Source organism: Micromys minutus (assembly GCF_963924665.1).
Source record: "Micromys minutus genome assembly, chromosome: 11".
In the NCBI taxonomy this organism is placed as follows: Eukaryota; Metazoa; Chordata; class Mammalia; order Rodentia; family Muridae; genus Micromys; species Micromys minutus.
In genome coordinates, this window is record NC_137980.1 from 42,300,493 (window position 1) to 42,312,034 (window position 11,542).

Genomic DNA, 11,542 nt, shown 5'->3' on the forward strand with positions numbered 1-11,542 from the left:
CACGCTGGCCCGCCCGGGCTGAGCCTGGGGGGCGGGACGGAGGGGAGCCCGGTACCGCCCGACAGCCAATGCTGTGGCGGCCCTGCTGTCCCACAAAGGAACTTACTTCAAGTTTCCCCGGAGAAACTGTCACTCTACAAATAGTTTCCACAGTCACTGTGGTCCACCCTTCACTGGCCTTCCGAGATTACACACACACACACACACACACACACACACACACACACACCCTGTACCAGACCTCACCCATATACAAACACACACACATCCTGTGACAGGCCTCTCCCATGTGTACCCCCACACCCACAGACCTCACCCCACACAGCACCTCTGACATCCCAGGCATTCTGCACCCTTCACTTTCCGTCCTGGTAAACACAGGAACACTTGCTTGGACTTGGGGCGGCCCAGGGAACACCACGTTCCTTGTTCTACAGAGCTTACTTATAAAGGCAGAAGAAAATTACCTAGGGGAGTCACAGGAGCCCGCAGCAGAAGGAAGGACAAAGCAGAGCAGAGCATTAGCCAGGGCACAGAGCCAGGCAGCTGGAAATGGCTGGGTTGGTTTGTCTGAGAAGGGGAAACTTCAACTGGGGCCTAATTGATGGACCAGGCCCTGGGGACAGCAAAGGAGCCAGTGGGGAACAAAGGAGCATCCGAAGTGAAGGGATAGCAATGTCAGTAATTCTCACTCCAAGACCACAGGCAGGCTCGGCACTCATGTGAGCACAACACCCCCACCAGCCTCTCCTGTGCTCACACACAGGCTTTCTCATGAATGTATTCACACCAACTCAGTCTCACTAGTACTTTCTCCAAGAGGGCCAAGTACATACAAGTACCTTGACTGGGATGGTTTCTGTATAGTTGACCCAGGGAGTGGCACTATTAGGGGTTGTGGTCCTGTTGGAGTAGGTGTGTCACTGTGGGCTTGTGTTATAAGACCCTCATCCTAGCTGCCTGGAAGCCAGTATTCTGCTAGCAGCCTTCAGATGAAGCTGTAGAACTCTCAGCTCCTCCTGTACCACATGCTCCACTGAACCTCTGAACCTGTAAGCCAGCCTCAATTAAATGTAGTTCTTATAAGAGTTGCCTTGGTCATGGTATCTGTGCACAGCAGTAAAACCCTGACTAAGATGCTGACAAAGCAATGTTGTAGCCCAGACCTTCCGAGGCAGGGCCCTTTAGTCTGGAAAGGCTACAAAGTTTGAAAGCATGGCCTGGAATTCTTCACTCTCTCTCCCTAGTGTGTGCACACCAAGAGACTACAGGGAGTAGCAAGCCATGTGACAGCTGGACTGAGACGCCAGGAGGCTGGGATCCTGACTCTTTAGGTGTGGCTGGGATTGGTGGCACACTGGGGCATACATCTGGCAACTGAGAAGCTGAAGTTCAGCAAGGGCTGTTCCGCTTCTGTGAGACTATCAGTAGAAGCCGCGTGCCTGGAATGGTCTAGATGCTCTTGCCCTTTGTGGCTCTTACTGTGCGTCAGGAATGTGTGTCTGACTGCCACTGTGTCTGTCTCTTCCAGAAAACTGAGGCATCCCTCTTTTTTTGACCCTCTCAAGGAGGAAGCACCTTTTGATTGCTTCCCAATGGTCCCTGCTCCCTGGTCTTTGTGTCCTAGGGCCACCCACCTCTCTGGCTTCCCCGACAGTAGTGGAAACCTAGCAATAGGCTGCCAGCAAACAGAAGGCAGACAACCAGATTTACAAACTGGGTGTGCAAGTTGGCAGTGTCAGCCTTGCTCTTGGTATCCTGGTCACTTAACCATTCTCTCTGACCAAGCCACTTGCCATAATGTGATGTGATGTGACCTACGGAAGCCCTTATCCCCACCCCAGGCAATACTATACTGAGTCACAGTGCTGATGCCCCCAGGCACTGACCTGTAGGGAACTGAAGGCCTTAGATCAGCTGTCTGAGAAGGACTGGTCCTCAGCCAAGACCACACTGCACACAGGTCTCCTCCCCAACCCTGCATGACTGAGACGTCGTCCTAGCTGATGCCTTGATCTCAAATGTTGCCATGTGTATACATCATAAGGGGATTAATTTTGCTCTAAATCGTTCGGTTAGTAGGAATTTGTTACGGAATTCTAAATAGTTAGTACATATTCCACCACTATTAATCACCTTGACTGAGAACAGGAGAAAGCCACTGAAAAGGAAAAAGTGTGGACCAGATTGTGTATACACACACATCTGGGGGTTGGGGAGGTGGGGGCTTATTTGCCTTCCTAATTCTCAGCTACAGCAAACCTACATGACCTTGGACACACCATAGACCTGATTTACTTATTGTGTTTGTCCACAAAAATGAAGCCATGTGAATGGGAACTTTATAAAGAAGTCTCTTGTATTTTCTTCTTTGTTCCAGCATCCGGTTCCGAATAAAGCGCCAGGACTCTGCCCTGCACACAGCCAATGCACGGTGACAAATGTTGAGGGGTGTTTGCCTTCCTTGTAGTCATGAGTACCAGCTTAGCCAGTGTCCTCGTGTCAAGCCATGAGAGCAGATGAACTGAGAGGAGCAGAGAGACCCAACTTTCCCAGGGCTAAGTACCATTGGTCAGTACAACAGAGACAATTTTGATACGGATTTAAGTTGTTATTGTAAGCACTCTCTAATGGTTTTTCCTAATGAGTCAAACCCTTCAGAGCAGGGTCATTCAGGCCTGTGTGTGGCAGCAGATGGGCCTCGTCCTTATACATTAGAATCTGGCAGGGGAGCCATTAACTGAGGAGTCACTTCTCTGTCAAGTGACTGAATTGCTTCCATGGCAGGCTGGCTGTTTTGGACACCTTATGGTCACTCTGAGGACACTGCAGCTGAAGCCAGAACTCCTGCCCCAGCAGGCCTTGTTCCGGTCAGGACTGCTCCAGACTCCCTGCAATGGTTGCCACAGGCAGGACCTAGATATCCTTGTCTTCCATCAGAATGGCATGGGGAGCCCTTCCTCAGTAATTCGAGATTCCAGAGGTAGTGAAGAAGAGACCCAAGAGATAATTAAGGGAGGGGAAATACAGAGGGGCCGTGAAGACCTAAGGTCAGGGACCACCGTCCTGTCTCTGGAAGAGTTCCTGGAAGCTGTCAAGGCCTAGGAACAATGGGCCCCAGCATCCAAAGTCCCAAGCTAACATTTCTTGCAGTAACTGCTGAAGGCTGACACCGGAGGCTCCAGTAGCCACAGCCACTATGGGAGCTGAGAGTCCTGACACCTGATGGTATAGAATAAATATGTTTTCCCGGTGAGAAGTCACTCTAAGCACTTAGAGATTAAAAAAGGAAAAAACTCTTTGACTGATTCTGGCTAACATTACAAAGGAAACCAGCCCTTAACAGTAAGTTTGCCAGTTTCTATAGGCCTTAGGCATATATGTTTCCCTGTCATCCTAAAAGCTCTTTCAAGTCCTGGCCTCAAGACACACTTCTAACGACTTAAACAAAATGTCAGAATTATTTCTTAAGCTCATGCGTGTTGTTCGTTTAAATATTTTCCCCATAAGGGAACTTGAACTTGATGGCAGACTGAACCTGGTGTGAGGTCCCCAAGTTGCTGGAATGTACTGTGTATGGGAATGGACCTAATGGCAGGTTTTAAGTCAGGCTTGTCCCCCTTTGTTACAAGAACGGAGCCCAACTGGAGGTCAATCTTGCTAAATAAACCTTAACAGAAATAAAAAACTGAAATTATGGCACAAGACTGAGTTATCACAGAGAAAGGAGCCTCAGCTGAGGAAATGTCTCCATGAGATCCAGCTGTAAGGCATTTTCTCAACTAGTGATCAAGGGGGATGGCCCAGTCCATTGTGGGTGGGGCCATCCCTGGGCTGGTGGTCCTGGGTTCTATAAGAAAGCAGGCTGAGCAAGCCAGGGGAAGCAAGCCAGTAAGCAACATCCCTCCATGGCCTCTGCATCACCTCCTGCTTCCTGACCTGCTTGAGTTCCAGTCCTGACTTCCTTTGGTGATGAACAGCAATGTGGAAGTGTGAGCTGAATAAACCCTTTCCTCCCCAGCTTGCTTCTTGGTCATCATGTTTTGTGCAGGAATAGAAACCCTGACTAAGACACCGAGCAATCCATCTGAGCAGTAGCTTCTATGGCCTCTGTACCAGCTCCTGCCTCCAGGTTCCTGCCCTGGCTTCCTTCCATGACAAAGTAGAATTGTGGGCCAATCTAGCCCTTTCCTCCTGAGTTGCTTTGGTCATGGTGTTTCATCACAGAAATGCTAACCCTAACTAAGATGATATTTCCTAAGCAAGAATATTTGTAGATCTTTTATAGCATCAAATTTATTCTAGTCCCTCTTGTGTCACCGAGGCTGCAGAACTGTGATACTAGTTGAGCCAGACTACTGCTAATCATTGCTATGAGGAGCTGAGAATTATACTACTAGTGGAGTGCTGGGCCGCCAGCAATCCAAAGTCAGAGCATAAGTAAGCCTCTAATGTGAGTACCTGGAGCCATACATCTTAGCTCCAGAGCCTGGAACCACAAGCCTCTGGTTTCCAGGACTTGGACTTAAGTTTCAGTTAGCCCCACCCATAAGCCTTTGGCACACAAGGGTCTCTGTCTGTCAACACCAGAAGTGCCACTCCTATTTACCTGTGAGTTGTGATAGAGGCAAAGGACCCAGCCAGCTGATAGGGGCCACAGGCAGGGCCAATTCAAATGACAATGGTATCCATGCAGGTCCTCGAAGTGTTACACACAAGAGAGCAAGCTGGGCAGGGTGGAGTGCTGAGGGCTGTGATAAACCAAAGGTCACCCACAGGAGGCAGCAGACCCCAGCCACGAAACCATGCCCGCTCCTTTACAAGGTGCCCTGAGGACTCGACTCCGCAGACCTGCTAAGGGAATATAGTCTGCATTGTCTTACCTGTAAAGCTGTCTCTTAAGCATGACATTTTTGAGGAGAAAGAACAAATCCACAATTGTCTGGTTAAAGCGAGTATTTGGGGGTGCACCTGGGACTGGCTAGCCAGTTCTCTCACTCTAAGTTGGGATTTTAGAGAGAACCTTGGATGTGAGGAAGACAAGACTTTTATACCTCAGGGGCAGGGGGTTTCCACATGAGAGATTTGACAGGTAAAATAGGTGGGTCATGGAGCAGAAGGTAAGCACAGCAGTTACTCAGAATGACCTCCTGAGACAAAGACATGGTGGCCATTCCTGGAACGTGCAGAACCATGTGTAGTAAAGGTTACAGCTGGGACACAGCCCAAGGCTTAAGGAATAGAGGTTTAATCCTAAACAAGATATGAACCTGCTTTATCTTTGTAAGGTAGCTTTCAAGCCTAACATGGAGGTAGGCTGGTTCTTCACTGGCCAGAGTCTTACTCAGAGCATCACAGAAGGCAGCTGACAACCACAGTCTCATCTCTCTGGGAAGCTGAGCAGCAGAGCTGAAATTCAGCCTGTCATGACCAGGGGACCTGCGCTTAGCTTGTCACAGTCAGGGACCTGTACCCAGTGTGTGCAGTCTTCCACCGTGGGAACCTTCTGCTTTCTTGTCTTGTTTTGCTTCCTTTGTTCCTCTGCTTTTCTTTCCCCTCCTCTCCCCTACTTGACAGGGTCTCATGTAGCTCCGACTGGCCTCAAACTCACTGTATAACCAAGGAAGACCTTGGCCTCTCTCCTGCCTTAGCCTCTCATGTGCTGGGATTACAGGTGTGTGCTGCCTTGCCCAGTTTATATGGTGCTGAGATGAAACCCAGCACTTTGTGTCCTTCAATCGCCTGAGCTGGAGAAATTTAGGGTAGGGAAGGAGGAGAGATCTGAGACTAACCAGGGGGGCCTGCATGGGCTCTGAAATGTGTGACATGCACCTGTGACACTGAGTGAGCTCTTTAAACTTGCTCCAAACCCTTCAACTCCCTCCTGTGAACTCCTGACCTCTCCAGAATCCCCTCTCCTGCTCCATCCTGCTCCCTCTGCACCTGATGTTTCTACCATAGGCAACTGATGCAGGGGGGTTGCCCTCTGCTGGGGGGGTGCAGATCGCAGGTTCCAGCTCCTCAAAAGGTGACCCCTGTGGAGGGGACAGCTGGCAGAGAAGGAGAGAAGAAGAAGGGAGACGATCTAAGTTCAGGTGGTGCCTGATATATTTCTCCTTCCTTAAAACTTGTTACTTGTTGCTACCCTAGTCATGAGTAATACAAAAAGTCCCCATCCTGGATGGCAGGATGCCCAAGGGAAGACCCCTGCCCTCTATCCAAGTGCACCCTGGTAAGAGCACAGTGCCACATGGAAACATTATCTGTCTCTGCTCTTCTTCTGGGGCAGGGCAGAGGCACCTCATAAGTCTCCCCAGAGTGAGTGATCCTCCCCTTGGTGGTTTTTTGCAGTACCTCTGTGACCCATGGGTCTCAGGGTCTTTGTCCTAGGCTTTGTCAAAAACATAGGAGGCAAGAACAGGTGACTGGAGAGGGGTTTGCTTACCATTTGAGCAAGAACTGGAGAGATAAATCCTCTGCTTCTGTCTGTCTTGGCAGTTGTCTTAGGGTTTTACTGCTGGAAAGAGGCACCATGACCATGACAGACCATGACAACTCTTATAAAAAGAAATTGTTTAATTGGGGCTGGCTTACAGTTCAAAGGTTCAGTTAATTATTGTCATGGTGGGAAGAATGGTGGCCTGCAGGCAGACGTGGAACTGGAGGGGTAGCTGAGTGTCACTTCTTGATTGACAGGTAGTAGGAGGAGACAGTAACACACTGGGCTTGGCTTTAGCATCTGAGACTTCAAAGCCCACCCCAGGTGACACACTTCCTCCAACAAGGCCACACCTATTCCAGCAAGACCACACCTCCCAATAGTGCCACTCCCTATGAACCTAAGGAGGCCATTTCATTAAAACCACCACAACAGTTTTAGAACTCTAGAAAGAATGAAACACACAAGCTGGGAGCTCCTCATGTACGGAGCATAGCTGTGAGGTGAGCTCTCACAACTGCTCAGTAGCAGCCCTGACCTGGAGGCAGTCACTCGGCTACAGGCTTTCAGCCCTACCCTCTTCCTGGATAAAATTTCCATATTCTTAGGACCCCTCCCCATCACAGCAGGCACTTGCTCTCTGTATTGGTTCTTGTTCCCAACAGAACACTTGCTGCTTCTTGAGGAGTATAGCTGGCCAATCCACCTCTCACTGGCAGCTGCACATCCCTGCCACGCCCACTTCTGGAGTAGGCGTTTCCTGGAAGGAAGCCTTGGATATCGGACTTCACAGCTGAACTTGTACTTTATACCACCTGCCCCTGGAAGTAGCCAAATGAAGAGGGTCCCTGCCACCCACCCTTAGCTACCAGCTTCCTGCTTTCCTGCCAAGTTACAGGGGCCAGTTGTGGACCAGCCTGTCTCTCCTCTCTCTGGTCAACTCATCTTCCCATTCAGAGCCTTTAAGGTCTCCACCCACATCTCTAACCACCTTTGCAGGACTCAGGTTGATAAGGAGCTGGTGTGTCCACTTCCCTATTTGGCTGTCAAAAAAAAAAAAAAAAAAAAAAGTCAAATTTGAATTTAAATGCCCCCACTGTCAAGCCCCCAGTCTCACTATGTATGAGGCTTGCAGTCTCCTGTCTGAGCACTCCGCAACCTTCTGAGTGCTGGGATCACATGTATGCACTAACTTTCTCTTGTTTTCAATCCCGACGGACACTCTAGGCCAGTACCCAACTCTCTGGTGCTGGGGGAACGACTGAAACAACACAATCCTTGCCTTCTGACTAGCTATATAGTGGGGGAGAGGCCGGCATCAACCAAGCAGGTCAACACCAAAGGGGATCCGAGACAGTCCTGAAAACTGGAAAACTGGGCTGATAGCAGTTGAACTCCCTCTCCTTATATTTTGGCCAGGAAGGGCTTGTCTGGAGGAGTGACCCTGCAATCGAGAATAAAGGATGTCTGTGCAGATCCAGGTGGGGTTGGACGAGCATTTCCCTGCGGAGAAAATAGCAAAGGCTCTGTGCCGAGAGAGCCCCATGGAGGATGGGTGGGGGGGATTCCAAAGAGGGAAGGATTTATAAGAGATGCAGGAGTCCGTGGGCTGAGTTAAGGTTTAGGTCTTTATCCTTAGCACAGCAGGGAGACACTGAAAGGTTTGAAGCAGGTTTAAAGAGCTAAACTCAGCCCGATTTAGCAAACCTGGCTCTGGCCAGTGCCTTTGCACAGTAGATTTCTAAGGCAAGAGTTCAGATGGGTTTGGTCACCATAGAGATGGCTGTGTGGACACAAACAATTATGATAATGAAGCTACAAACTTGAGCATTGGGGATATAAACGGAATGGGTTCTGGGTGCGCTTTGCCAGAAAACACATTCTGTCTACACGAAGGGTCTGATATATGAAAGGGGACCTGTCATGAATATGAACAAAACCCAGGGACCACAGAGCCAGGATGCTGGTGCCATAGCAACCCGGGACCAAAGGGTTTTTCTTCTGTATTTTCAGTAGAGCCCCAAGGATCGTGGGGCAGGGACAAGGAGGTCAGAGGCCATATGAAGGGGCCTCTGTCCACCAGCACCTTGCAACCAGCCCCTTACTTAATTCTGATAAGCCCTCACCCCAGCAGAATCAGGCAACTCCATTCTGTAGATGAAGAAACCGGAGCTCAGAGGGATGGTGCTGGCTGCTGACAGGCTGGTGCCAGGCATCAGGTGGCGGCGTCTCGGGATAGAAAGTTTTGCCTAGTCCCTTGCTCCCTCCCAGTTTAGAGAATGTTTCCATAGACTGAAGTGGGGCATGAGTTCGAAACTAATCTGAGCTACACCGTGAGACCCTGTCTCAACAAAAGAGAAAAGGAATAGAAAGGAAAGAAGCCTAGTAGAAAGGAGCAAAACGTCCACAAAAGAGTTTTCCCAAAAGAGCCTCCAAATAGGTTCGTCCCAAAGCCGGAGTATCACCAGCAAGCTTCCGGAAGAAGCCGAAGAGTGTTACCCGAAAGTTGCCGCGCTCACGGAGATAGACGAAGAACTTGGGGTAGGGCCAAGTCGCCCGATCCCAGAGACTTTGTTGAGCGCGGGAAAAGTCGGGAGGCGGAACCACTCTTGCAGGGTAAAATGTGTTGGGGGACGGTGATCATAGCGGAAGAGGCCGGAGGATTTCCGAAGCGAACTGAAGCGGCTGAAGGAATTGGCGGTCGGGTTCTCGGAGGCGGAGGCGCCTCTTCCTGAGCAGCCTGTACCTTGGTGCAGCAGGGCGCCGAGGCTCGAGTCTTCCGTGGCCGCTTCCAGCGCCACACGGCCGTGGTGAAGCACCGCTTCCTTAAGTGTTACCGGCACCCGGAGCTGGAGGCGCTGCTCTGCTGCCGCCGTGCGGGTGAGGAGGACCGGACGGGGCTTTGGGAGACGGGTCGGACGGGACAGACGGGGCTCCGGGAAACCGGTGGGGACGGAACGGACAGGATAGACACGAGCCGTGTCCGGGAGACGGCTCCGGGAGACGGATCGGACCGGACAGACGGGGCTCCGAGTTCCAGGTGCGGAATCAGATGACAAGGCTTAAAGACTCAGAGCGACATTCAGGACGCCATTCATCTTGATTCGCGGGGCTCCGCAGCTGTCTAGCGCCCGGACCCCCCACCTCCCCAGTTTCTCATTTCTGCCGTTTCCACTTAACCATCCTGCTCTCTCCATTTGGTAGTTTTAAGCAGCAGGTGTCCTGACAGGCGGGTGTCTGGAGCCAGGCTCTCGAGATTTAGATTGCCCCTGTACTGCTACTCGCGTACCAATTCAACGAGTCGTTTAGCCCGTGTTACCTTGTATGTAATGGGAATCTCAGGGATGTTGTGGTCATTAAAGAAGGCTTGTGCATCACATGTCCGTATGCTGACATAGTTCAATAAATGCATGATTGCATTAATTGTATTTTTTTTCTTTAAAGAAAAAAATCCACATCCCCACAAAACAACAACGTTACTCCAGAGAAAATGGGACACAAAGAGGGCAAGTGCCCAAGGTTCCACAGCTACCAGGCAGCTATCTGAGGCCTAGAAGCACCAATCCTTTGCCTTTTTCTCTCTAGTGGTTTTTAGGTGCCTACTATCAGGTCATTGATAGATGCCAGGAGACTGGGAAAAGTCAGTAGTGAACAGGCCTGTACTTTTCTGCCCTAGAGGGACAATGGAGTTATAAAGTAGTGTTCATCTAGTCTCCTTTCCCTTCTGAGTTTTCTCAGACAGGGCGGTGCTACCTTGATGCCATTGACAGGTCTCCAGTTTCTAGGCAAGTGTCCTGAACCTGGGTGACCTTCAGGAGAGACTCCCAGAGTTAATTGGAGGTATTGTTACCATTTACAGTTGTGGAGACTGAGGCATAGAGTAGCTAAGGGAACCTTGAGCTTTCACAGCTAATAAGGAGGAGCTGGGATTTGAACCTGCATGTTCCAGAAGCAAGATGAGCCTGGAAGCTAACACTTGTAAGATGAAACCCTGCTTAGCCTCCTGCTGTGACCTTGTCCCATAGAAACTGCTCAGACTGCAGGAATCTTTCCTTCTGGCTTGTTTTGTTTGTTTTTAGGGAGTAGCAATAAATTTCAGTCCTAAGAAGGCTTGAGAAAGGGGAACAAGCTTTGTTACTTCTAGACATACCTGGGCTGGTCTCAGGCCATGGTCCTGCAGGGCTTTAACAGGGGAAGTTTCTGGGTGAATTGTATCATTTCCCACAGTTTCCCTAAACCCTGTTCCAAAGTATACTCAGACTGAGAGACTGTCTACCTGTGCAGGTGGAGCCCACCTTTATGAAGGAGCACTTGCTAACCACGTGTGTCCATTGCAGGGATAGCTGCCCCTGTCGTCTTCTTTGTGGACTATGCTTCTAACTGCTTATATATGGAAGAAATCGAAGACTCGGTGACCGTTCGAGATTTTATTCAATCCACTATGGAGAAGGAAAAAGACCCCCAAAGCCTCTTGGACTTGGCCAGAAGGATCGGGCAGATTCTGGCCAGAATGCATGACGAAGACCTCATTCACGGGGACCTCACCACCTCCAACATGCTCCTGAAACGGCCCTTGGAGCAGCTACAAATTGTGCTCATTGACTTTGGGCTGAGTTTTGTTTCAGGACTGCCAGAAGATAAAGGTGTCGACCTCTATGTCCTGGAGAAGGCCTTCCTCAGCACGCACCCCTACACCGAGACTGTGTTTGAAGCCTTTCTGAAGAGTTACGGTGCCTCGTCCAAGAAGTCCAGTCCAGTGCTGAAGAAGTTAGATGAGGTGCGCCTGAGAGGGCGAAAGTGGTCCATGGTCGGGTAGCGGCGCTGTGGTGACTAGCTCACTGTGAAGGATGATGTAGCCCAGGCTGGACCTCAGCAAAGCATGGTCATTAAGTGCTCTGTGATCATGCCGAGCCACCGCCATCCATGGCTCACTGTTCTCAGGGGCTTCATGTATTTTTATTATGAGATTTATTCTAGGCAGAACTGGGTAGGTAGCCCAGGCCAGCTTCAAACTGTAATTGATGATAACTTTGAACTTCTGATACTCCTGTGTCCATTGGAGTCTAGCTGTGTGCTGTCATATCTGGCTTCTGTGGTGACTTA

At 50.1% G+C, this 11,542-nt stretch overlaps 1 protein-coding gene across 1 annotated transcript; it reads left to right on the plus strand.

The window, feature by feature from the left end:
- Nucleotides 1-7,902: 7,902 nt before the first annotated feature.
- Nucleotides 7,903-11,542, plus strand: TP53RK (TP53 regulating kinase; the record flags this gene model as incomplete). The annotated part of the gene is given in 4 exon segments (XM_080925546.1): nucleotides 7,903-7,994; nucleotides 9,155-9,182; nucleotides 9,184-9,319; nucleotides 10,777-11,542. Coding segments are annotated over 4 exon segments (735 nt in total). The 3' UTR covers nucleotides 11,256-11,542.